Genomic DNA, 27,682 nt, shown 5'->3' with positions numbered 1-27,682 from the left:
TGAGGATATTAGTTTTATTTCCCATGTCCCTCCCAAAGCGAGAAAGGTGGATTTCCAGATGGTTCTCCCGTCTTGAGTTACACCTGGGTGTGAGCTGCTTTTGAGGTTATTCCAAACCGAACGTGCTCGTTTCCTCGACAGCAGTGACCAGCTTCTCATAGAGCATGGAGAAGGAGGGGTAAGGTGGGAGGTCCAGACGATTAAAGCAAGTGTGAGCCCTGTGGACACACATAAACAACAAAGAGATTATGAGATGTCAAGATGACTAATCTGTGAGAGATCAGTCTTTAAACAAAAACCACACCCCTTCCTAGCATCTTTCAGGCATTATTAAAGCTCCATATTTTCTTTTTCTCCTTGTGTTTTATTTGAAGTGTTGATCCATCAGAAGATATATTTGTGGTTTTAAGAACCAAAAACCATCTCAGTGTAGTTTTACCTCTCCTCTCTCAGGCTTCTCTCTGGAGCTCTAGTAACAACAGGTCAGTGAGCCAATCAGAAGAGAGGAGGCTCTGAGCCTGTCTTTGATACTTTCACGGTATTAATATAGAACCTAGACCTGCTTTATAATCAAACAACACATGGACATCTGCCTTTATACTATATGGGACCTTTAATGTTTTATTTGAACCCTCCCCCTAAAATGCCAGTTGAGCTGGCACAACTTATTTCACCATCACCATAACCTAAACCAAATTTTTCATTAATTCGGTTCTTTTAAGTCAAGATCAGCTCAAAAGAGGTAATTGCACCCACTGAATTAAGAAATCAAAGTAATGTGACAGTTTTTGAGAATCATATTTCCACCCCACCCCTTGATTCTAAATAACATAAAAAGAATAGAAATTAGATCAGATGATGCTTCATTTGAAAGAGGTCAGGTGTCTGATTATAAGCCAACAGGCTTTATATGACCAGTTAGAGTTGGATAGTAGAGAAATATTTAGTCACTTACATCCATGTAAAATGATTTTTTTCTGTGTTTGCTAAAATATTTATCCCATTACTTGTGTGATCTATCCCATGAGACAGTGATCCTACCTGGGTAAGGAGGTGATTTTTCCCCACTTCTCCACACAGAACCTGCGGGGTCCATTACTGCCCCGCAGAGAGGCAAAGCCCTCATAGGGAATACTGGAGGTGCCTGTCACAAACTAGAGACAGGAAGACAACAAAAGTCACAAGAAGAATGGAAACAGCATCCTGAAACATTGTCATTATTCATCACTTAAAATAGATATAGAAATGCGTCTTCTTAGCTCCATATATTATTCTAAATTTAACAAGAAAACAAAGGAAAACAGACAATTGCTAACACTTAAATTTGATAACAGAAATCAAGCTAACATCGAGTCTCAAGCCCATCACCAAGCTAAAAGCTAGTGCACTGTCATATGAAGGTTTCACAGCCTGTGATATGCAGCATGGCTCTGCAGCGCCTGCAGGGCCCCCGTCCTCCACACGGGGGCAGCCTGTGTGCATGCGCTCACCCACGTGCCCTACCTGCAGCAGCCTCAGCCTCTGCTCATTGTTGAATCTCTCCACAGCCGCCCAGAACCAGCGAATCACTATGTGGTTGTCATGGTAACCTGAAGGAAAGAGGAAAGGGGGGGGGGGTTAGAGGTAGATGATGATGGTGCATGAGTCAGATGAATAACAAATAAGAAAATAAGATCTCTGTCCCCTGCTCATCCCCTCTCTCCAGCCTCCGACCCCACTATTCCTCCATGGTGATGTTTGAATGGGCTCTGCTGTTTAATGTTTAATGGCCGGAGCCGTTTTGTCCGTCTCAGTCGATCCCTCTATTAAAAGAGCCTCACACTGAGTCGTGGCTGATTGTCAGTTTGAGTTCACTTGAGTCCCTGCTGCTGGCGGCTTTTCAACTGTATTGGCCAGACCCTTAAAAAGCCCTTTAATGTGATCTCTTATAAATGCTCTGGACACTGGCGCTTGCATCCGAGTACTGTACACAACATGTATTACAATAATTAAATAGCAGTAACTCCCCAAAGTTTCCAGTGCTCGTTATACAGTACATTACAGTGAAGCCTGATACACTGATTAAATAGGAAATGGAAATATTCACCTCCTGATTTTAGTAGGGAAATTTCATATTCTGAAATCAAAATTTTGAATTGAAATTGAACGTTACTTTCAGTCTCTCAAATTTGTAACAAACAAGAAGTGCTTGTTGAAGTTTTATGTTGTTTTATTTTTACAAAATGGTATATCTGATTGTTTGTACATTTTCAAATTTAAATAAATGGAAGTACCATAAAAAAATAACAATAATATGTGCTGCCTGTTGAGTAAGTAAAAAATAACACCAATAATACCAGGGATTCATACTTTTTTACACATCAGAAACATCAAAACTCTGATTATGTTACATTTAGGACTATATGTTGTAGGAATAAGTGAACCCTAAAGTTCACTGGCACTTTGTCTGCAGTGACAGGGGATCAGTCACATACCTGCCAACATCTAGGTTTATAAATATGGGAGATTTTTTGGTAAATAAATAAATGACATACATAATATACATAATATAATATAATATAATATAATATAATATAATAAATGCATAACAAGATTAATTTAAACCAATGACAGTCTCATAAAAACAGATTCAGACAGCCAGGGTTTCATACGTCACAAACCTAAGGAACCAATCCTGTCAACTTGTGGGGACGGAGGGCGGGGCTAAATAAACCTGAAACCTTGTCAGTACAGAGAGAGAGAGAGTTAGCATTAGCACAATCACTAACAATGTGTGAACCACTGCCAGTTACAAGCCATGTATCATTAAATAAACATTTAATGAACATGAAAATAAAATTGTTAAACTTGTTGATTTCACAACAATTAATTAATTCACACTCAGCCTGCACAGAGAGCATATTACGGGAGTCTCCTGAGAGAAATTTATTGAAACAGGAGGGTGCTGGGAGTTGGCAGGTATGGCAGTCCAACAGCTGCATCCAGTGGACATTTGTGCTTAGACTCAGCATGAAGCTGGTTATCTACAGTCGTCATTTATTTCATTTTTCCTTACATCTCGCTAGAGGTCAGGAAAACTGCTGAGTTGAATCCTCACACTGGTTGAGAAACAATGAAAGAGAAATACTTCAATACATCAGAGATTACTTATCACCAGTGTTCGCTAGAGCAACACGTCTGACCCCTCGCTGCTCAAAACAGAGGTTTAGTGGCTGCACACTTGCAGCTTCAAGGTGTGAATAAATATGTCAGCAAAAGACCCACTGTAAGCAACTGACTTTGCTAGCTTCCCCACATCGCTGTCAGCGTGCCACGAACACGTTCATCTCCATCTCTGCCTCCCTCCAGCTTTACATACCTCCTCTGTACTCTGTGTTGTTCCTCCAGTCTGCCAGGTCGATCTCTGCAGTGCCTGCAATCACCAGCTCCAGCTCCCTGGCATCGAACACAGACACCAGTCGCACATCCACCACCTAACCAACACACACACACAAATGCGAACGGATGAACACATGGGTGAACATACGGTACATTTATCACAGTCCTCCCACATACGTCAGGATGTTTGAGGCACTTCAGAGCTTTGAGACAACACAGTTACAGAGAGGCAGATGGCAGAGGGATAAACATTGTTGGGGAAAAAGTTTCCATCAGTTTGTTGACAGTAAATTTGGGATTTGATTTATTTAGCAAACCAGGGCCTATAAACTAACACAGGCACACATGTTATCCACATAGACCCAGTAATCTGTCATCCTGCCAGACTAGGGATTTCAGCAGGGGTGGGGTTTGTAGTAGTTATTTAAAAAACAAGAGGAAAAACACCAGTGCAGATTACAGTCCACTGTGGGCTTTCACAGCATGTCAGACTGTGGTCTGTGGACTGTGGCCTGTCAGATGTCAAAATCCATTTTCTTACACTTATAAATTGCAAATTGTGTTCTCTACACACACGTTTAGCTGTCGCTACTCAGAGTGTGAACAGACCACTGCAGACACACATGCCCTGACATTCACATCCCAACTGAGCAGTGCACAAAATCTAAACACCCAGTCAATTATGTAAATAACTATGTACTGTAAATTCACTGGGATCATAACAGGCATCAATCAGATACTAGTAAGTAATCTATGCCGTCTATTTGAATTCATCTGTTTCATTTCTACCCAACAAGAATAAAAACAGATATCATGTCACAGTGTAGTCCTCTGTATGTTGGCCCTGAGAGCTCAACACACTGCAGCTTGAGAAAACACATGCAGCTATTGCAATTTGACAACACGCGTGCTGCAAATACCGACAACATAACCAAATACAGAAACGTGCTGCAAATAGCACAGGAACACAAAGAAATGATGAACCAGGGTGTGACACACTTGTTGTTCAATGATTTGTGACTTTTGAAGTTAAACACATTGAACAGCAATTGCATCCCAGCCGGGTTCATCACTTCTTTATGTCCCCTGTAAACACTCTTCTGTATTTGCTTGCGTTGTGTGTATTTGTGGTGCATGTGTTGTCAAATTGATGAAGATGTTTTCTGAATATCTTTGTGTTTTGTCTATTTGGGTGTTTTCCTAAGTTGCAGTGTGTTGAGCTCTCTGGGCCACCGTACCGCTGAGATACAATTCTGCTTTGTCATTTGCTCTTTTGGCTTGATCTCAAGTATTTTTACCCTTCCTAGTTGAAATGGATTGTGACACTGGTCACTCGCTCAAAGCCTCATCATCCACCACTGAAAATGCCAGATATCAGGAGTCTGTGTGTGTGTGTGTGTGTGTGTGAGTGTGTGTGTGTGTGTGCGCACACGCAGATGGATACTCCTGGGTTTGTACCGGTCAAAAAGCAGGAATTCTCCGCACCTGATGCAGTGATGTAACCACACTGCGTCACTGATATTGATCATCAGACCTGTCACACTATGAAGCCATAAAATCCCACTTGCTTCATATTTAAGAGCAGCTCATGACCTCAGTAATATCTCTGAACACAGATAAAACAGGCTGTACCTCATAAAAGCCCCGGACCAGGCTCTCTGTCTGCTGGGCCACTCCTCTCTCAATACGCCACTTGACCATTCGCTCAATGTACTCCTTCTTGTTCTTCTCTGACACAGGGATACCAGCCCCGCCCGGCTTCAGCTCTCTCTCTGTGATCTGCAGAGTCACACGCAGGCAGGGAAACTTGAGTTTCAACTAATTTCACAAATGCAAGATGAATTATTTTAGTTCAGTTTCTCATCTACCTGTCCAAACACCTCCTCATTGACAGTGAAGGTGAGGTCCAGCATGTCTTCGATATCATTGTCCTTCATCCACTGAAGGCTCTGGTGGAACTCCTCGTCCAGGAACTCCAGGTCACTCAGGTCGCACGGGCTGCATGAGCACAGGCGGAGGTCACACAGAGCTAACAGCGGGGTCAGCGAGGTACTGAAAGGTTGTCCTGCTCGTAAACCATGGCTCATTGTAAGAAGGGAGGTTGGAGGTCAATTACTTCATATATAACAGCATAAGATAGCTTTCCTCAGATGTAGCTCAAGTAGAAGTAAAATATGACACACTGCTGATGCATGGCAAAAAAAGATGTTTGTTCAGATTTATTACTTCAAGATAAATGTTTTGAGATGCACCATGTTGGTTTTGAGGAGGTTTATATGTTTACAGAGACACACTGATAATAAATAAAAGTATAAAGCAAAGCACTTTCAGCATTATACTAAATTCAGGTTATATGATGGTAACAGCACAGCATTTGGAATATCAGTGTCTTTACTTTGATCTAGAATGTTCCCAACATATCCCCCATTAAATCTCTGAATGTTGGAAAGATTTTGTTTGGTTTTCACTCCTTTTACTTACAGGCTTATCTTATCCGAAATTGAAATTATTTGCGATGGCTTCATTTTCACATTGGTGCAGCAAGAAGCTTCTGGGTTCAAATCCACCGACTGACTGGGGCCTTTCTGTGTGGAGTTTACATGTCGATTTTCTCTGAGGACTACGGCTTCCTCCCACAGTCCAAAGACATGCAGGTGAACATTCATTGGTGACTCTAAATAGCCTAGAGGTGTGAATGTGATGTGATGTAAACAGAAAGTATAGTGTTGCCATGGAGACAATGAGTTAGCTGTTTTATAAGCTTACATTTCTTCACATTTTGTTAAATCTGCACCATAAAAAGTAAGTACTGTGTGTACAGACAACTATGACCTGGATTACTTTTATACTGAAAGAACTAAAAAAGCTGAAATTTTAGTCCAGATCTGAAGTTGTGAGAAGCGTTTTGCTCCATTAAAGTAAATCAAAAATTCAAGGTGTCTCATAGAATCATTGTCTGAACATTTCCCTGTAATTCAGCAGGAAATATTTGATGTATTCATAAACCATATTATTTATATTAGAATTTAAAATACATCTCTATTTGTTTGATAAATGCTTGTCTGCAGCAATAGTGGAGCTAAGAGAGGTTTGCCGACTAAGTGAGTTGGTTAAGTAAGTTTTCTCTGCCACTGAATGTGGTTTCTTGCCGGTAGCAGGTGGTGGTGATTGTTGCATCACAAGAGCTTCAGCCATTGCTGCATTTACAAGACAAGAGGTTATAATACGCCCTCTGAGCAGCGCTACATCTTCAGGGCACACTGCTAGCTGGTTAGCATGCTAACTTCAGTAAAAGAAACTAAGCGATAGAGACAGGAGTTAACATTGGTGTTGCTTTCCACAGCTGTCGGTGAGTAAAGAATGAAGTTTGATGAACTCACAACATTACTTTTAGGCTGGTAAGTAAACAGCTGTTAATGCTAACGTTAGCTACGTAGCAATAGCAAAACTTACAAATAGCTCCTTTTAGAACCCTTATTATTACATAAACATCTGTCGTCTAGCACCAACCCTTAATGCAGACATTTGGCAGGATTTGAAATGGTTTGGACAAAGCTATTAATAATGATGCTGCCCCTGCTGAGAGGAAACTGAGCCAGCTGCTGGCTGAGAGAATCTGATATTTTCAGGTCTTACATTTAGTGAGGGGGATCTAATTGGAAGTGCTGGGGCCATGCAAGTTATATGGAATTTCCTGGGAAGTCAAAGGGAAGCAGGCTGAGGGACTCACATGCGAAGAAGCCCCTTGTAGAAGGGTCTGGTAAAGAAGGCATCCAGCAGGTACTGATGGACCAGAGCCAGCCCAAGGATACGCCCACTGAAGCGAAACCTAGACACAGCACAGGGAACACAGGTGATTACAGGCTCCAGCACCACAGCTAGATTGATTATTATCTTCAAATCATTTTTCTGATTAAGTGATCAAGCCTGCTGGTTTACTCTTTTTTAAATCTTAAACACTGTGGAAGTTAGCCGGCTTATGTGCTCTTGTTTCTTCCATGATGTGTTTCATGTTGTATTTTGTTTAACAGCCGTTATCGTGCCGACGTGTTATCTTCTTCATCCAGCCTATGACATTATGATTTTCCGGTCTTGTTGTCTGACCCTCCATTCATCAGTGTGATCATCTATCTATCCAATCATCCATCCATCCACCCGTCCATCCAATCACTGTCACTAAGACAGAATTGACTGGTGAGCCTCAGACAGCTGATCCAAATTTCCGCACAGCACCCCACAAATTGCTTCTATTTTGGGACCAGCACACAACAGCAGCCCGAGCGGACAGACTGAACACGTTACAGTCAGCACAGCAGCAAGTGTAGCTTCAACAAACATAAGACTCCATAGACACAGTAAACATAGGTAAACCTCACCACTCATGGTGGTTGTCTACGAAGGCAGACATGGGGCTGATCTGGACAGTGTACGTGTCGTTGGCTGAATATTCAAACAGGCCGTAGTACGGGTTGAACAGTTCTCTGGAAACCAGGAAGAAAAACTCTCTGGAGGGTCCGCTGTAGTCCAGTCTGCAAATACAAATATCACACATACAGTATATACATGTCAGTAGGAAGAATGAAGCAGTAAATGATCTTGAGCTTCTGTGCAGTCACACAAAGCATTTAAAAGAACAATGTATACTGTATACTCTATATTGGACCAGTCTAAACACAGTCTGGAGAAACGGTGGTTATTTCAGCAGAGATACTGCCCCAGAATAATCAGCTCTTGTGCATTTACAACAAGAAAAGGAAACAAGATTATACAATTAACTGATAACAAAGGGTTTATTATCAGTCATTCCATAAAAACACAACACAAAAACACAGCGTAGATGCTGTCAATCATCCTTGTAACGAGCTTATTGATATTAAAATGTTTTGTGTGTTTTTTCCCACCCACTTCCTCCAGCTGCTTATTCATCAGAAGACTGCGGGTCTACTGGGATGTTATCAAACGTGTGTGTGTGTGTGACTATAAGCTGTGACTCTTAAGATAAGAATGAATGCTCAGTGAATCTCACCTGGATCGATTACACTCAGCAAATACACACATTTCACACTTGCACTGTCTACAGCAGGACAAGGAAATGAACAGGGGGAATGAAATGCGTCTCTCTCACCCGTCCTCGCCCACGAAGCTAACATAGAGTTTACTCCTCTGTAGGTCTTTACGAGAGTAACACATGATCTGGTTGAAGGCATCCTCCAGGAGGTGGTCCCTGCGTATGATCAGCCTGGGAGCACACACACACAGAAATACACACACAGTAGAGTTACACCTGATGTGAACAATGGTGGAAATATTGTCATTTGACTTTGTATAAACTCACACAATGTTAGTTGTTAATTTAATAGAGTATTCTTTTGAATTTTACAACCAGGCTGAAGAGAATACTTCAGTTATAGGTTTAAAGTTAAGGATATGTTGAACAGTCCTGCTAATGACAGGAAGTAGATGCAGAGTGTTAACACTGGAAGAGTTGATGCTATGTTATGTATGAATATTAAAACGCTGCTGACAGGCTTGCAGTATTCTACATTTTTCTTAATGTCAACAAATCCCATGAAAACACAAATCAATACAACGTGGTCGGTTCCTAACAAGGACGTAAATCTTTAAAAAAAACGTCACTTTTTTTGTAGGATCGGTAATTTCCTAAAACAGCTGGGAACTGTAGTTTTTAGCAAGCTTTACTTAAATGGAAATAAACAGTGTATTTGTTGGGGACTATTTTTAGCTGCGGATTAATCCACATTTGGTGCTCTAGTGAGTAATTACAGCAGCAGGACAGTGTTTGTAGAACTGAATCAAAATAAACCACAGTGTGTGTGTTCATGGTGAAGTAGAAACACGTCACCCAGAACAACAGTGTCGTTCACTAATGTGTTTTTAATAGTTTCTGGAAACAATGGAGCTCTGTGGCACAGAGGAGTAAGACATATCAGGCTTTGGAAACACACAAAATAATTGTCAGTCGGATGAATTTATTGTTTGTTTGGATCTTTTCATGGGATGTGTGGACAACAATAAAAATATGAAATATTTACCAACACATCCTTTAGTACTGGCAGGCCCAAATAAAGTCTTACTATTGAAACAAGACATTCATGAACTGGTTTAAGTGACTTTAAATTTTTTGCAGAAATACAGATTTTTATTCCCTTTAGAGATTTTAAAACAGTGACATGACTGTACAAGATGATGCTTAAGACGATTAGCACTGCTACTGCTTCCCAACCTACTACTGAAAAGACATCACTTCCTTCCTCGTCTTCCTATTTCCTTTTAGTTAAAACAGTAAATGAAGAAACTTTAACGAACCGGCCATAGGTATTATTGCTATTTTTATATTGTTCTATAAATCAGTGCTAAATAAGGAAAACCACGCACAACTCTCTTTAAATTGCAACATTTAAACATACTTGACTTTCCCTGGTCCTTGGCCATAACCCTTGGTCTCCAGCTTTCGATAGAAGTTCCTCAGTTTTGCCTCAAAATCTCGCTTATAGGGAGCAGGAGCACGGGCGTTGGCTCGCTGAGTGCCTGACGTATGTGTGTGAGAGAGAGGGAAAAAAGAAAGACAGACAAAAGAGAAAGGAGGGAGAAAAAGTCAGGCAGTAGGCACAACAGTAAATAAAACAAGGGCAGAGATAGGTAAAGACAAACACATACAGGTAGATTGAAATAAAATAAAATTTCAATGATCCCAGGCAGAAAATGGGTAAAGCCAGAATGTGTGAGGAGTCCTGTACTGTATGCAGGTTAATCCTGGATTGTTATTTTCTATCAGTGTTGTAGTGTTATTCATTCATTCATTTCAGAGAAAAATACCGAGACTGAGAACCTGCGTTTCTAGCTCAGAGCTTTATCTCCGCTGTCCTCTGTAAATGTCTGTAAATGTCTGTAATTTGGTTGAACAGTTTAAGGTTAGAGGAGGGCTCCGCATAAAGAGGTGCAGAGTGTAGACAGAAGGTCAGACAGAGGAAGATACGCAGTGACAGATGAGCTGAAGAAAAGAGGTCTGTATCAGTGAGTGTGTATTTGTATTTGAAATAGAGATGAGGAGACTAGATGAGGATAAGTCAACTAGAATTCACTTAATGAGTCATCTGAAGGGGCTGCATACTCCATCAGAGGTGCGTGTTGGATGGTCGAACAGCTTTGGTAACTCCCTTCCCCCTCACATTTTCAAGCTCTGAAAATGATTGAGTTTAAAGGGGCTGTATGTAAGTTTTCGCTGCTGTTTTTTTTTGCTGGGAGAAGTTGGTGGTGATTGTCACTAGACAAGGGCTTTGGCAAACATTGCATTTCCTAAGACATACATCCTAGCAGTACTACTTCTTCAGGAGCAATTGGAGGCTTCAGTGAGTTGCTATCAGAAAGTGACGAGACGAGCCGGTAGCTGGTTAGCATGCTAACTTCAGTGACGTGATAGAGACAAGAGATAACATTGGCGCTTCTTTGTGAGTACAGGAAGTTTAAAGTTTGATGCTGAACTCTAAGTAAGTAAACAGCCGCTAATGCTAATGTTAGCTATGTAGCAATAGCAAAACCTACAAATAGCTTTAACTTTCTGAAACCAACAATTCAACAAGCACACAGTGACTGGCAAGGTGGCCAACAACAATTGAAGCAGGGTTTGAATTTCTCTCTCAAACTCTCTTTGCTCATTCTTCCCATTTTGTGGCACTTTTTAGGTGAACAACTGAATCCAACACTATGAACACCATCCATTAAAGACTGCCTGAAAATATGCACCATTATCCTTGTATTTAAACAATGTTGTGACTATCCCATCTCTATGACTGCTGGATTTTCACCCCACCTTGGGTTGATGATCCTGGAGTGGCTCTTTTCTATCATAACCCGGCCCTAACCCTCAACAACTAACTGCTCCAGTAAAGCGAGTGAGGTCTTTTTATTCATTTGAGTGTGTACTGTGTTTTACTTTAGCCTCACATCATGTTATATATGAAGGTTCTATGAAATTACTTTTTTTTATTTAGTCAGACAATGTAAAGCAAATCTCATGGTGACAGGCATGGAATGTCATAACAGGTAAGAATTTAATAAAGGCCAGAAAAGGTGCTAATAAAGCTGCTGCAGTTGGGGTGATGCAGACACAGCGAGACAGAGACTTACCAGGGGAGCTCTGAGGGGAGGAGATGCAGTAACCTGGGTGGAGTAGCGGTGGCACATATGACATCACCTCCTCCTCAAATAAGCTGGAGACAACAGTACAGCATTAGCACAGGTGGATAAAATGGGAATTGAGACTTGTACTGGGAGTGGTGGGGCCCACTTGTTATAATCCCCCCCCCCACACACACACACACACATACACACACAAACACAGGACTCACCTAAGCAGCATGACGAGGTCAGCGTCACTAGAGAGACGAGCCAGCCCAGTGACTCCCTCACTGCGAATAAACTGCACTTTCTCCCTGCGCGCGCGCGCACACACACACACACACACACACACACACACACACACACACAAACGTCAGGGGGTAAACTGGCACAATCCATCAGGATTAAAGGTTAACTGTGTGTTGAGGTTGACTGATGATGATGATAATGGAGGTGCTGGAGGTGAGCAAGGCTGGACAGGAAGAGGGGTGGCGGGGTGGGGGTGGGGGGGTTGAAAAAGGAAACAATGAAAGACAATAATAGGAAGGGAGAGAGAGACTTTAAGAGACGTACTTGAGCGAGTGGTTTCTGGCTAGCTCGGGTTGCCTTTCCTGCAGTATCTCTAAGATGTTGGGTTGCCGTAGAAACGCCACTATCTTGTCATTGTAGGCTGTAAGAATAAAGTGAGAGAATTTAGGAATGTGCGTTCTGTGTCTTGAGCATGTTCACACTTATATCTACGCATGTATACATGCGACTCTGCCCGACTCACCCACAGGCACCACGTCGTGGTACTGGCTCCGACTGGAGCCGCTGAAGGTGCTGGAGGGGCGGGGCATGACGGGCGGGTTGGTTTGGCGAGAGTCGTCCACTACCTGTGACAAAAAGAAGCACTATGGTTCAGGTTGCATCCTAGTTCTGAGACTGATCCACCTGCCAGTCATCACCAAAACCTGACCTCATCTCTACCACTTCAACATCTGCTGGATACCTGTTAGTTTTGCATGTTCTCGCCCATTACCAATAAATCTCTTTACAGCTCTGCTAACCATTTTCCAAAGCATACCATGGGAGGTCATTCACACCCAACGCAAATTATCATGAGGGGGTGCAAAACACTGCATCACCACAATCTTTAACTTCATTGGGGTATCACTAAGATGCAAACAAATAATTATGATGATGCTAACTACGACTTGATGTTGTACTGTTGCTGATTGTTGGACGACACTTGCAAGCATGTGTTCATCTTGTAAAAGGGAGGCTATGTAGGAATAAATATGAATTCAAAAACCTAATATGAAAAAAATGTTGGTGATGTTTGGTGAAACTTTTCAACTTTTATGACTAGATCAGGGCTGTAATATAACAATAATATAACAGGTATTAGTATTTGTTTGGGGCAACAGAAAAGTAAAATTGTGAGAAAAATAACGGGCACTGCTGCTCTTTGGTCGTGAGATGTGGCAAACGCAGAGCTCATATACTGTAAAATAGCTTTCTTAATTTGCTGTAGTATTTATTTTACTGCTGTCACTGATGTGTTTTCATTGTCTGATTATTTCTCTCTGTCCTTTTGTTTTCTTTCCTGTTTTCCGCAGATGTCAGAGACAGTTTCATCTGACGGTGTCAGTCAAAATGCCATTTTCTCCTCCCTTTAAAAATAATGACAGTATGTTTGCCCACATATGTTTTGACATAGATGTACTGTTGTTCAGGCTGTTTCTGCTCAGGCCAGGATGACATTAAAGTCAACTCAACAAAATCAACAGAGATTTGAATTTGCTTGATATATCCATACCATTACAATGAACATTTAACCAGCTCAGCATTTAAGATTAAAGACGGCTGTCAAATAGTCATAGACTATATATATATCAGGAAAATTAAACCCAGGAGACAAATTACAGGTGAACTGCAAAATTGTGGAATTATTACGTAAATTTGGTCATTTTCTCAGGTCTCAGATTTTCCCACAAACACTAGAATGCCTCAGGGAGGAACATTTTAAAAACAGTCTCTGCTGCATTACTGTGCAATACACCAATGTTGTCTTGAAAGGACACCTATCCAGAGTCCACTACCTTAACCAGATACTTGAACCTAATAATGACTCCGGTTCTGTAGATGAACAGGGCAACAAAAGCTGTTTATCACGTTAACTATGGTTCATTGTGTTTATGGTAATCATAACACATCACTACTAAATCATATCACTACAAACATGATAATAGATAGAGGGATGCTTATCAATCCAACATAGCTCTTTGGAAGAGATGATAGCAAACGAACCAGGAAGAAATATCAGCCCAAAATGTGGTACATATCTTTTTCTTATATGATCATAAGAAGAATCAATTAGCAGAATATATACATTATAGGATGTCATGTTTTATGTTTTTGTTTGATTATATGTGGATTCTTTTTGTCTGTTGTTGTTGCTTCTTATGGACGCCCATCCCCGAGCTGCGTCCTTAGTAAAGATTAAAGAAAAGAAAGATAGATCTAGAAGGACTGGAAGACACGGGTGACTGGATTTGCTATTTTAGTCTATGCCCACAATGCAGAGACCTATATAGCATTTTTTTTGCCCTCACAGTGGCTTCTGTAAACATTGCAGCGTTGTGTGAGCCTTAAGTTGACTCCAGGTGAGGAGTGTTGCAGTGAGGGGTAGTCTCTCACCTCCCCGGCACTGTGGCTGCGCTGGCGGCTCAGATGCTGGCGGTGGGCCAGCAGCCCGGTCGAGCGAGAACTCTGGAGGGGCAGCCGTGGGTCAATGAAGGTCGTGGACCGACAGTTGTGATCCACAAAGAAGGGCTGGACATAGAGGTGCACATACCCACAGTCATGCACAGATAAACTCCACTATGTGTACACAGAAACACATCTTCACAGGCAGTGAAGCTGCGCTGAAAACTAATGGAGAACTGAGCAGAGATTCTAATCATAAAATCACTGGATGCACATGGTCTTCAGGGCTGAGGTAATCCTAGGTCAGGGGTCACAAACACTCACACACCTTCCCAGTATGGTCGTGCTTCATCTCCCAGCCTCGGGGAAGCTCCAGCTGCTTATTGGAGAACATGTTGAGGAAGGTGACGAGGTCGCGGTTGTGCTGGTAGCGCTCAAAGTAATGAGCGTCCCGGCGCACCTTACTGATCATGTGCTTCAGGCAGGTGTTGCTCGTAAACATGCGGTAGGCACTCTGGGCAGAGAGGGGGGAGCGGTGAGGTCATTACGGTGAGACAGGAGACAGACAGTCAAGATTGAAGACAATGTGAACAGTAGGACATTTCTCAAGCCAATATTTTTATCATTAACGTTTCAGGAATTGAATTAAAACTAATCTGAATTAAATAGATTATCAGAGACGTTGTCTGTCGGTTAGCTACTTTACATTATGAAGAATCAGTGTTACATACAATCTTTCTATAATATGTGACTTATTTTTTTCACTGCTGTTCTAATTGATCTCAACCATAATTTGTCGAGTGGCTCTGAATTTTTATTCAACTGAAATTTTAAATGGCTTTTTGTCAGCTTTCAAAAGAACTGCACGTGTCCAGGGCAACTTTTTTTCAATATGGAATGACTTTTTCTATTGTTATTTAGCACAAAGATTTTGTTTATCTGTACAGCCAGACACTATTAAAGGCTAGTGAGAAAATATATTTGTATGATTATGTTTTAAAAAGGGGCTTGTTTGCATTTTATATTGATGAAAAAGAAAGATGGAGGCAAAGTCTACTTATGATAAATTTATCTCTATGATAAATTTGTCTCTAAGTAATGACTGCATTCACTGATCATCACTCATGTCTAACTCATTAAGCATATTTGTAACCTGTACTAAACTACAGTAATGGGTCATACACTCGCTGTGTTACAGTACTGAATTGTAGCACTATGTAGTGAAGTCAGTGCCTCATTCAATAACTGTTATGAGAAATCAAAAATTCATGGGTCAAACTACGGAGTGGACAAGTGATCTGTTTACATGCAGGCAGCTAGATTTACATAAAAGAAGCACAGGGTCAAAGGTGACAGAGGAGGTGAAGCAACTTAGACTGACAGGGTTTGAATGCAGCACGGTGAAGAAGTCGGGGCTGCACAGGAACTTGGCGCTGGGCGACTGGAGCAGCAGGGAGAGGCGCGAGCGGCCGCTGCCGTGAGCGACTGCACTTTCGCGCCGGTATTCTGCAACAGAATCAATACACACTAGTCAAGCTTTGAAACAAGGAGACACTAATGTATGCAGCTTTCATGACAACATAAGACATCTGTTTCGTTGCAGTGTAGTGTACGGATAAGACTGTGGCACAAACAGCACATCTAGTCACTGATCATCTCTGTAGAGTACTGCTGTTCTGAGACCTTTGTGTATAAAATAATAGCTTTTTCAGACTCATTGCTTATTATAGTATTCCAAGAGATGAATTATTTTCAAGAGGTCAGTCATTTAATTGGAGAAATATTGTTTCTCAGAACAGATGCGCTTCTATTCCTTTCTGTTTGTGTATTTGTTGTAGTACAACTGTTGAAACTAACCAGATATGGACTGAGGCATTAGATCGCTTTCTGGTTCAGGTAACAAGTCAACCGAGGCTTCCTCTGACCGATCACTGTTGGTTATGGTCCTCCTGATGCTCTGGTATCTGTGATGGAGAGTATAGTAAAATAGAGTGTTTCACAAGAAATTTACACTTAGAACATTGCATGTAGATTGCATAGAAAATTTTCAATGGATAGAGAATAATACAGAAGCACTTTCCTATTCAAAGTCTTTGTATACCTGTGTTTATTCAAAGGTTCATAAAAACCTCAAGATGTAGAGAAACAAAGAGAAACCCACAGGCAATGTCCCATTAAAAGAGAATACATAACAAAATAAGTCTGAGTGGACATTTTTGTCAGCACGCAAGTTTTGTTTTGCTTCTCTAGTCTGTTAAAAGCCACTTTGGATAAAATAAACCCCTGGCTTAGTGAGATACTGTGCATAGTATATACCTATACTTTTAAATATTTACTATTCAGAAAACTATGTTGGAAATTAAAGTACTTTTATTTTTACAAAGCCTACCTGCGGTTGAGCTGCTCCATCTGCTGAATGGAGTTGGAGCGGGTCAGGCCCTGCGGGGCAGGAGGTCCGGTGGGACGCTGCCATGTTGTGGTCCTGTTGACGTGGTCCACAAAGAAGATCCTCCCATGGCTGTCAATACGAGCCTCCCAGTCTGAGAAGCAATTGAAAGTGGATACAAGGTAATGTTTAATGCCTCGAGGAACATAACTGTAAATGTAAATACAAGCCAACAGTTGATGAGAGATGATGACATTAACAACGAACAATCTCAAAGCTTTTGAAACCCTGCTCTGTCTGGAGACATGGAAATACTTCATATTCAGGTCATCAAACCCAAAAATGTTTTACTGTTTATTTATTTTACAGCACATTTTATACAGAAACACATTCACAAAATTACCTCAACTAGCTAAAGACCCCCTCCAAAGAAGTGGGGTTAGTGTTAGTGTTTAACCTTGTTAACATCCATTTGATGTTTTTATATCAACAAGACAAATGATGAGTTAAATAATCAGTCAACTCCATGACTGAGTGTTTCCACCTTAAACTGCAGTGAACCAATGGAAACATTTAGGTTTCAAAATATGGGAGATTTTTCCATATATAAATAAATGACATACGTAACATACATCCATAATAAACACATAACAAGATTCATTTAAACCAATAACAGTCTCATTAAAATAGATTCAGACAGCCAGGGTTTCATACGTCACAATCCTAAAGAACCAATCCTGTCAACTTGAGGGGACGGAGGGCGGGGCTAGATAAACCTGAAACCTTTTCAGTACAGAGAGGGAGAGTATGCATTAGCACAACCGCTAACACTGTGTCAGCCACTGCCAGTTACAAGCTAACAAACAACATAAACAAACAAAAGATGCTAACTGCGCTAACCGCTCTGATCCGTCTGCTAGTCTCTGGTTCTGGTCTCAACAGACTCCTCATCTGAGTCTGGGTCTGACTGAGGCTCAAACATGTGGCTGAGTCTCTCTGATGTTTCCTCCTCTCACCATCTTGATACTCTCTGCTCTTTCACCTGTCCACCTGGAGGGAGCAGGTGGTGGGCGGGGCAAAAGACCTGAGCCACATTTCTTAATGAGGAAGTAAGAGGAGATGAGCTTCAGACCCAGTTTTAAATTTTTTCACAGTTTATGTTTGAAAACCATGTTAAACAAAATATTAATCATAGCAGAGGATTTTACAGAGTTTAAAACATGTCTAGAGGAACTTTAACAAAATGTCTACAGCCATGCTAGGAGGTCTGTGATGCTGAGTCAAATGCTAACATAAGCATGCTAACATCCTCATATTGACAATGCTAACATGTTGATGTTAAGCAGGTAATATTTACCATGGTCACCACATTAGTTTAGAGTGTTAGCGAGCTAGCATTTGCTAATTAAAGTTATGGTCACATTTAAATTTCGGCCTGCGCACTAAGGAAAGAGTCAGAAGATCACCAAAGTTATTTCAATTCATCCTGTGGTGAACATGAATGTCTTTACAAAATTTCAAGGCAATGCATCTGATAATTGTCTTAATATTTAACTCAACACAGACACTGCTGTGTCAATCGTTATTCTTTGAGTGATTTAGGGTTCATTTGTGGTCCAAGGTTTGTAACTTTAATTAGGGTCGCTCAGTCGAATATGGACAAGGACACACATGGATACAGACACAGACACAAAGACACGCTACTACACACAGATGGTGGCATACACAGATTAAGCAGACCAACAGTATGGTGCATACAGACACACACACTCACTGGGGGGCAGAGGCTCGTCCACACGTTGGTATCGGTGGATGTCGTGACGTACAGAAGGAAGCGAACGTACAGGATGGCCGTTGACATGGGTACCTGAGCACAGAAAACACACAAAACACAGAGGGATTTTGTTTTAATTTAGTGGAAATGGTGAAAATATGTTTTGAACGGCACTGATGTTCAGTTAACAAAAATGTCTACAACAAAAAGTGAACAACGAGTTGCTTTAAACCGAGTACCATCCTCTCCGTCTGTTTCTGTGGTAACTTGCTCTGAATCCGCAGACCCCGCCTCCTCCTGTGGCTTTGTCACCTCCCCTTCCTGTTCTTCAGCCACGCCCCCTGCAGCCTGAAGGCTGAGCCTCCTTACACTAGTCTCCTCCACCTCCTCCTGCCCGCTGGCTGCCGGAGCTTCTCCTTCAGCCTCAGTGACATCAGTTTGCCCACCGCCTTCATCGTCTACAGCTTGAGTAGTTGGTGGGGTGCTGGGAACTACATCTCCCCCTGGATCAATGGCCGTCTCTGCTCCCTCCTCCGCTTCCTAAAAATATCCAACAAAATAAAAAAAAAGATTAGTGAAAGCAATGGACAAAATGACAATAAATTTAGAGGTGGTGGTGACACAACTTAAGCTCACTAGATGATTCACACGCAGTAAAATATCTGCACTGCTACTGCTACAGAATGTCAGTGTACAGGAAGTCTGTTAATCTAAATGGCCGCTCACAAAAACACCATGAGCAGCACTGGCTACATCACTCCATCACCAAGGCAACAAAAGAAAGCTGAGAGACTTTTGACTTCATGTAAATATGATTCGATGCGTAGGTGCGACGGCTCAAAGGAAACAACATGGAACAGTTGTAGCAAAAACCAATGGAAACTGGTTCCCACTCTCAACCTCTGTTCGTAGAAATTCACTACTAGAACAAGACAAGTCAGACAAAACGCAAAATTTATCTCCAACTGACTGAATAAAAACTACATATTTTACACCCTGCACTGAAAGTGGAATGACGGTGCTACAGTACAGTATTATGGTGCAGTGTGACACAGACACAGCTGTGGCTAGGACCCAGCGGAGACTGCTTCTCAGTACAATGTGTGCACTGTGAAGAAACTAATGTCACTCAGCCACAGCATAACAGACTGAGCTAGGTTACATCCATTACCATCTGAGCAGACTATGCTGAGTGCCAGCCTAGTGGCAGTTTTGCAGGTGATCACCTTGATTTGTTTCAGAATAAACCTAACAAGAAGGTTTGCTAGTTTCAGTTGTATTGCCCTTTATTACATATAGATGAACAGTATGCACATATTTTACTAAGAAGCAGATATCATGAGCTATCATGAGAAAAAAAACATTTACCATTTAACCATTGAACCGGGACTGAATTAAGTTTATCATCTAGTTTAAGATGCAAATGATCAGTAAAGTGCACGGTACTGAAATGTTTACTGTACAGTCTGCATACTGCACAGCACTAATTATTAATGCACATTCATTTAAGCTCAAGTTTATTTATTTCAGTTGTGTCTGATTAATAAGAGAGAATTTATCAAAATCTTTTAAAGTGATTTTAATTTTAGCTTGCTCCTACATTTCAGTAGAAATTAATGGTTGTTTCATTAAGTGAATGAATTCAGAATAGTGTTTAAAGGTACCAAGTGGAGTTTTGACCACTGGTAGCACAATGAAGCAATGTTTTTATGACCCCATACTCCATTTGCTTGTATTGTACAAAAACACAAGGACATACTGTACGTTCACATGTGCAAGCACACCTGCTTGACATCTGACATCAGAATCAGAATCCTGATATTTGTTTCACAACTGACTGTTGGTGGCAGTAATGAACAAATAAATGTAGCAATGCACCAATAAAGGCAGTGAAGAAGAAGGATGATAGTGAGCAATCATGAATGTGAGGAATGTATAATTATAAGGAAATGAACTCAGCATCACACAGTGCATTTTGGTGAGAAATAAAATAATAAAATAAATAAAACATCTTAAAATATATTACACAACAGTTAGTTCCGACCAAGTTATTTGATTGGACGAGAGTCATTCCATGAGTGCTGATATAGAGTACAACAGCACTGGGACTTTTAACTACATGTGTCACTCTGCGTCACAGGTGTTCTATTAACCATTGATCAGCGTCACATTAACGGTCGTTATCTTTCTTAGATCGTAACAAACTTTGCAAAGATGAAAATATTTCCAGAAATAACATTTGAATGAAACGATGTCTGTTCATCAGAGGAGGATGAAGGGAAGAAGCCTGGATACTTCAGCGCACACCTGAGGTAACATGTAGACAAAGTAGGGAAGCAAGTGTGCACTGTGCAGGTCAGGAAAATGTTTATGTGTTGCGTAGCAACAGTCCAGTACCAGTCCAGTTATGGAACCATTTATGTTGGCGTAGCCAAATAAATGATGAAATACACAAACAAATTATAATCTGTTGATGCTTATTTAACTAATATGGCGCTCGTAGAACTGATGTTCTACGATCAACATGAATTTGAGTCTTAGGTTTCCTTCCAGACATCTGCTGATGTGATTTAGTGATTTGGACAGAAGAAGCAATTTCAAGTCACCTGAAAATCTGAGAAATTGTGCTGAAAATTTTATAAATAACTGACGATAAGGATAATGAATATAAGGTTAATGAACTCACCACAGCAGTGGTCAGTGTGATTGGACAGCTCTCTGATGATGAGAAGACCGTCTGTGCGGCTGTTGCCATGGAGCAGGTGTCGATCTCTGATGAGGGTTCCTCGCCAGGGACCCTTCCTTCCTCAGGCAGCTCTCCACCTTCTGGCAAAGTGTTATGAGACACGGCTTCTGTGAAAGGAGCCTCCTCCACTTCGGAGAAGACGTCTGGCTCCAAAACATCCTCCAAGTCGAGACCTGCTTCCACATCCACCTCAGGGGGCATGTCCTCTGCCAAAGCACATGCACCCTCGGGCTCCTCTTCAAGCACTGAGGTCTCTAGCTGCTCAGGCTCCTGCTGTAGCTCAGGAAATGGATCGTCTTCATCGGGACCGCCGACATCTAGAGGCTCTCCGTTCATCAGCAGCGGTGACAGTGGCACTGGAGAGATGTCATTGGCCCCCGACCTGTCTTCATCCTCGTCTGAATCTATGTGCAACATAGAGCTGAGCCTTGTGTTTGTGGGGAAGCTAGAGCGCAGTTTGGGTGAGGCTGCACCCAGGGGTCTTTCACCAGGACCCTTGGGGGCCTCAATAGCATCCAGACCCTCACTGAATGACCTCTGGAGCATTTCATGGCCCGAGAAGCTTTCAGGCTCCATGTATCTCGCCTCGGCTCCGACAAGAGTCAGGTCCTTTTCTACGCAGGCCGCAGCCGCACCTTCCCACATGCCTTGGGAACCCTGGGAGCCGGTAGGGGAGGGGCCTGAAGAAACCACCCCCGGAAGGTGATGTGGCAGGTCCTCATCATCAGATGGAGTCCCCGGAGCTCCGTTCAAGGATGAAATGCCAATGATAGAATCAGGAGAAGCGCCTGCAGGAGGCAGAACAGGTTTGCACGTTTATGAAAACAAATATATTTTATATAGAAAATGCAAATACAACCTAAATGCGGATTTACCGTCAGGCCCGGTTGAGGTGAGCTCCACTTTGAACTGCAACTGGCCGCTTACGTGTTCAGTGGGCAGGCGCCGACACAAAGAGAAACTGACAGGCTGAACACTGGACACCAAACAGAGAGGAAAACACCACAGAGGGATCTGACATTAAACACATCAAATGATTTATAGAGTATGTTCTGTTTGTGTGTGTGTGTGTGTGTGTGTGTAAACTCATGTTTACATGTTTGTCACCTACCCAGGTATTTTTTCTATAAGCCGCTGCACAGGGATAGTGAGCTGACCGAGGAAGCGTTTGATGATTGGTCGGCTTTTTGCGAATTTGTCCTTCACCTCAATATACAGGATGTCTGTCATTAGTGCTACGAATGTGTATTTCTGCAGAGAGGCAAAAACACACAAGGTCAGTACACTCTCATTAATGTATTGATAATATATAGTTTGAAAGAGAGTGTGTGTCTGATGGTGAAGTGACGTTGGTGTGTAAAGCACCTCTCCATGCCAGATGGGGTTGGTGGTGTTAGCAATGATGGCTGATCTTCGTTCCTGTCCGTGATGACTGAAGATGGGGAAGACGCTCCTCTTCCCTGGGTGGATGGACATCTTCAGGTAAGGGTCCGGATTAAAAAACATGCCCTTCTTCAGGCCAGTAGCACGCAAATCTGCAACGAAACATCAGACACCAGTCTCATAACCAGAGGGCCAAATTTATGACCAAAGGGCCAAATATGTAGGCGAGGGAAAAGAGGGACTGGTTCTTTTTTCTCTGCCTTCTGTTACAAAATCTGACCTGCTGATACATGACGGTCAACAGAGCAAAGTGGTTTTGGGTGAGCAAGATGCAAAAGGAGTTTTTGTTCTTGTAAACTCATTAAATTAAATCTGATTTTTTCCGACTTCAACAGAAAACTGATAACATTCTTTGTCTTTCTCTGTCAGAAAAACACCTCTTTAAATTCCAATACCACTGTGTTTCCTGAACAGCTTTGAGAGTTTACTCTGGCTTTCCCCAAAGGAAGCTGTTAGACAAAGATGAAGATAAGATTAAATCCAAAAGTCTGGTCTGTTTTTTGGAGGGCTTTGTTAAATTTACTTGAAGTTATTGACTCCTCTTCAAGATTAGCTCTGATTTGTTATTGAGAATGATTACAAGAACTATCTGAATAGCAGTGAGACACTTAAATATGCACTTTATAATCAGTCAAAATGTCTTCCCATATAAAAAAAAAAAAAACATTTAAACTTCTCAACTCACCCGTCAAAGTAAAGCTGATCAGTTTCCGAGGATGTTCAATGCCCACCTGCTCTGCCAGCCCCTCCACCTGGGAGAGAGGAGACAGTGTCACGCTCTGCACACCACAGGATAAAAACACAGAGGACAAATTTGTATTCTAGGGACCACACACAGACACACACCTATGCCTGTCCTACTGAATTCACATAAATCTAAATACTAATACACATGACAACCTGGGTGGCGGAGGGAATTAGATTCAGTGTGAGCAGGCAGCGCTGCAGCAGCAAGGATACACTGCTCACTGTCGATGTAGCAGAGAAAAATTACATTTCTCATATGGACGACCAAGTGTCAGAGATTGATTCTGTCATATGTCGGTATATGGTCATCAATCACCTGGACTGTATGAAACATGGTACGACATATAATGGCTCACTTGCCTGCCTGAACTACTGTGAGGCTCCTTTGTGTACATATGAACTTCAGATGAATACTGGCCACTTTTTAAAGGATACTGTCCATTTTCAGACCGGTGTCCAGCCAACCAGACAGTCACTGGTTTTATATTAATTTCAGTTCAAACATCAACTGGTAGAAACTTGAGCTCTGCTTAATGGATTAATTCAGCCCTGATTTTTGGTCCATTCAAAAACACTGAACACTGAGCACCACTGTTATATGTAAGAATCAATATCACTTTCAAGCAGCTTGTCAAAAAAATACTCAATTACCCATAATGCTACAGCTGGGCTAAAGCTTGAGACTGTGCATGACTGAATCTCAGACAGACAGAGTATCTCCCTCTCTCCTCTCTCTCTCTCTCTTAAACACACATGCAGGTGGTCAGCTCTAAGTTCAGTTGTGAACGCATCCAAGATTCACTGGGGACACATTTGAGATGCGATCACTCAGACCACATGTGGAGGTGGTCTGAGCCACATGTGGCCACATTCCTTTAGCAGTGTTAATGCAAAAGTTGTTCTGGGCCACATTGAAGGACCCACTACTCTACTGACGTCCTCTGCCACAGTCTGATTAGTCCCAACACAGTTTCATAATGCACAGAACATATTTGTACACTTCTGTTTCCTATATATGAATTTATTTGTAGTGGCCCACCACAATATAAACACTGACCACCACATATTGATTCTCTATTATTATTATTTTTTTTTACTATTTCAAATGGTTAAAACCTTATTTCAGTCATTTGCTCTGTCCCTCCTTGCCCTCTCTCCCTCCCTCTCTCTCTCTCTCTCTCTCTCTCTCTCTCTCCCTCACAATCACAAACACATTGACATACTCGTCTGTCATACTGGGTATGGCTAAAAACAACAATGCATCTAGTCTGATGTACATGTTTATTTGCATTTAGAGCGAGGATCCGATCACAAGTGATCACTGTGGAGACACAGTCTAATGCCTGCTTTGAACTGACGAGCTTAGAGCTGTCCACTTGTGACCGGATTACCCGAGACGCATGTTAACAGCAAGTGTGAACGGGGCCACAGACCAGGACGGCTGGATTCTTCACGGTGATGCAGGGGGTTGTAGCTCGCAGGGCTCCACTCACTCCGTGGTAGTACTTGAAACAGATCTTGGTCTCAGCTGCAGAGGAAGCAGTGAAGAGTTCAGGGATAAGGAAACAAACAGTCTCTGTCTATTATTGGCTGCAGAATAGTGTTTTGAATGTGTCATATATATTGATCTTTAAAGCTCTAACATATAGTGAGATTATATAAGGTTAACATACTGAAATTATCATTAAATTATATGAGCATAAGAATGGTTGCATATATGAAAGCGTACATGAAACTTTAAACCCGCATAAACTTGTATACCAGAAAAAAACATTCACATTCTGGATGATAAAATATTTTACAGTATAGTTCAAGGATTTATTTTTGATTGTATCATTAAGTATGAACTTACGCTCCATAAAGTAGGGCCCAGCCTCCAGCCTCCAAACAATCTGTCCTTTCTGGGTGCCATTCACCCCTCTGTTCTTACAGTCCCACACGTTAGACGGACTGGTTTCATCTGGAAAAAAGCAGGACTGTTGGTTAGACGTGAGTTTGTGTTAATTCTGCAGTTAGACAAATCATGCTCTTGCTGTTATGACATTTAAACCCAAAGAATGTTAAATCAAACAGCAGATGACAGTGCTTAGGCTCCGGACTCTGCTACAAAAAACCGCAACCAAGCTGCATCTGTTCCGCCTTTCAGTCAGTTTAGTCTGCAGTGTCTTTCTTTAATCAGTGAAATCCATTCCCAAAATAACCTCCCTACAACCTCTAACCAGAAGGACAAACACCAAACTTCCTCCGAGTTAAAAACAGGGAGGGGGAATTCCGCTGTACGTAGCACTTTCGCACACAGATTAATGAAGCACCAAACTCAGCTGACTGGTGGAGAGTTTCAAGAGAGGACTGCATACTGTGTAGGTGTGTGTGTGCATGAGTGTGTGTGTGTGTGTGTGTGTTTGCTTTTGTGTTTGAAGTGGAGTGGAGGAGGGGAGGGCAGGTTGCTTATCATTGAGTGTCTGCTTAGTCGAGGAAAGTGGTAGCCCCTCTGGGGTATAAGACCCTGGAGCAGATAATGAAGTCGTGGCAGCCTTATGATCGATATGAAGTGACCTGACGCCTCGCCCGGCACCAGCGGTTTACACTATCTCTCTCCCCCACATAGCATCCCATCCACAAGGGAAACTAATCCAGACGGGTTAAGTCCTGGAGGTCATCAGAAATGTAACTAATCATTTGGTAAACAAGTTCAAATGTAAACTTAAACTACATTCTTTTATATTTTATATTAAACTACATTCTTTTATATTTTATAAAAGAAAAGTTCAGTAGAAAAGTTCAAATGTAAACTTAAACTACATTCTTTAAAAGAATGTAGTTTAAGTTTACATTTGAACTTGTTAACCGCATGGTGCCCAGAATCTCCTGCTGTGTGTTGTACTGTGGGTTTCTCTGACCTCTCAGAAGTCAAAGAACATTACTCACACAACAGATCATGAGGGACAGCTCACAGGCTGCAACTTTCCCTGAACATTACTGTATTATACCAGTAATGACCTGGTGTCAAGACACAACTTTCATGTCATAATGAAAAGGCAAACTTATGGACTCTGCAGTGATGTCCTCTCATTTAATTGTTTTCAGATTTTGTCAGACTGGATCAATAACTTTAATTCAGCCGTTAAAACAATTACGTTAGAAAAAGCTTGATGCTGATTTTTTTTTAAATAATTGATTTTCATGCAGTTCCTGTTTCAGTCTGTATCACAGAAATGTGACAATGGTCAAAATTGAAGCATTAAACACCCTAGTAAAGGTTACACTGGATTCTACATTTCCCATAATGCCACCAGTAGCATCATTTCGTTTGACCCTCCCTGTCTAGTGAAAATTCATGTCTTTTTTTTTTCTTTACATCATCAGAGATGTAATAAACTGACCTTTAAGTGTAAAATCGCTGGAGTGCCCCTTTAATATTTCAGTTTTTGGTTGCCTTTAACAAACATCATTTCCCATTAACCCCAGACCATCACAGATTTAAAGTCATGAGTGAGTCGAGGGACGGTGGCTGGTTCAGACATGTCTGTAATAACAGCAGGACCGACGACTGACGGGGTGTTGATGGGTATTTTTTTGAACAGGCGACACAGAGCTGAAGAGTTGGAAAAATTTAATTAAAAGAGAGTGTGGGTGAATATTACGGATTTGGAAAAAACAAGTTGCGATGCAGTGCACTGCCATGCCGTTAAATTTTCATGGGATATGTATTTATTTTGTCATCTAACAAATTAATCATTTAACTTAACTAAGATTTCAGGCAAGAGGCAAACTCTGGGGCTGAAAAATGAAGTCAACACGGAGGTGACACAAACTGCAGTTCCTCTAATGACCACTAGAGTCTGGCTCCAACAGCGAGTCAATCCCCACAGATTCCCATGTTAAAATGTCCAACTTTACAGCTGAAATAAACATGTTTACAGCCTAGTACAAAAAACTGTTATGGTCACTAGTGGCAGGTGGGTGAGCATGCTTGCTACAAAGCAGCATGCACCGGAGTCTCAACTCCACACATGCCCCACCTTTCTGCCCATTTTTGGATTAGCTGGGAGTTAGGGGCGGAGTCAGACACTGCTAAGATGGCAACGATGGGCAGCTCACTCCGAGGAGCTCACCCTGAGCTTCAAAGCCGTTCCTCAGAAACCAGTGGGTGATGTCACAGAGGCTACGTCCATCTTTATTTACAGTCTATGGTTTCAGGTTGTAAAAGCAAGGTAGTCTGTAGTAGACACTCATTTGTCTTAATATTGTCAAAAATACATTGAAAAAAATGCTGAATGAGAGAAGCTAATGGAACAGCGAGCGAGCTGAAGGCGACGTCAGGATGTCAGCTCTTCGCTCTGTGAGCAAAACTGCATAGAATTCATAATTCTTAAAA

The 27,682-nt window shown here is 41.7% G+C and overlaps 1 protein-coding gene across 1 annotated transcript in view; it reads right to left on the bottom strand.

Annotated features, from left to right (window-relative positions):
• LOC111218800 (E3 ubiquitin-protein ligase HECW2-like) overlaps window positions 1-27,682 on the bottom strand; it is a 29,830-nt gene continuing 2,148 nt past the window's right edge. Inside the window, exons 2-29 of the mRNA XM_022741277.1 lie at window positions 25,157-25,264; window positions 24,726-24,832; window positions 23,243-23,303; window positions 22,480-22,649; window positions 22,226-22,365; window positions 21,990-22,090; window positions 21,055-21,902; window positions 18,608-18,908; window positions 18,369-18,461; window positions 16,598-16,748; window positions 16,066-16,172; window positions 15,590-15,714; window positions 14,537-14,722; window positions 14,200-14,334; window positions 12,290-12,392; window positions 12,091-12,187; window positions 11,748-11,831; window positions 11,527-11,609; window positions 9,807-9,927; window positions 8,504-8,617; window positions 7,755-7,907; window positions 7,109-7,207; window positions 5,247-5,376; window positions 5,011-5,157; window positions 3,359-3,473; window positions 1,504-1,589; window positions 1,042-1,154; window positions 1-218 (exon numbers count right to left, since the gene is read on the bottom strand). Coding sequence (XP_022596998.1) covers window positions 107-218; window positions 1,042-1,154; window positions 1,504-1,589; window positions 3,359-3,473; window positions 5,011-5,157; window positions 5,247-5,376; window positions 7,109-7,207; window positions 7,755-7,907; window positions 8,504-8,617; window positions 9,807-9,927; window positions 11,527-11,609; window positions 11,748-11,831; window positions 12,091-12,187; window positions 12,290-12,392; window positions 14,200-14,334; window positions 14,537-14,722; window positions 15,590-15,714; window positions 16,066-16,172; window positions 16,598-16,748; window positions 18,369-18,461; window positions 18,608-18,908; window positions 21,055-21,902; window positions 21,990-22,090; window positions 22,226-22,365; window positions 22,480-22,649; window positions 23,243-23,303; window positions 24,726-24,832; window positions 25,157-25,264 — 4,190 coding nt within the window. The 3' untranslated portion in view covers window positions 1-106. The remainder of the gene's footprint in view (window positions 219-1,041; window positions 1,155-1,503; window positions 1,590-3,358; window positions 3,474-5,010; window positions 5,158-5,246; window positions 5,377-7,108; window positions 7,208-7,754; window positions 7,908-8,503; window positions 8,618-9,806; window positions 9,928-11,526; window positions 11,610-11,747; window positions 11,832-12,090; window positions 12,188-12,289; window positions 12,393-14,199; window positions 14,335-14,536; window positions 14,723-15,589; window positions 15,715-16,065; window positions 16,173-16,597; window positions 16,749-18,368; window positions 18,462-18,607; window positions 18,909-21,054; window positions 21,903-21,989; window positions 22,091-22,225; window positions 22,366-22,479; window positions 22,650-23,242; window positions 23,304-24,725; window positions 24,833-25,156; window positions 25,265-27,682) is intronic.

The sequence above is a fragment of the Seriola dumerili genome, unplaced genomic scaffold (genome assembly GCF_002260705.1).
Source record: "Seriola dumerili isolate Sdu_G_001 unplaced genomic scaffold, Sdu_1.0 BDQW01000052.1, whole genome shotgun sequence".
Lineage (NCBI taxonomy): Eukaryota > Metazoa > Chordata > Actinopteri > Carangiformes > Carangidae > Seriola > Seriola dumerili.
This window is presented reverse-complemented; position numbering and strand designations above follow the sequence as displayed.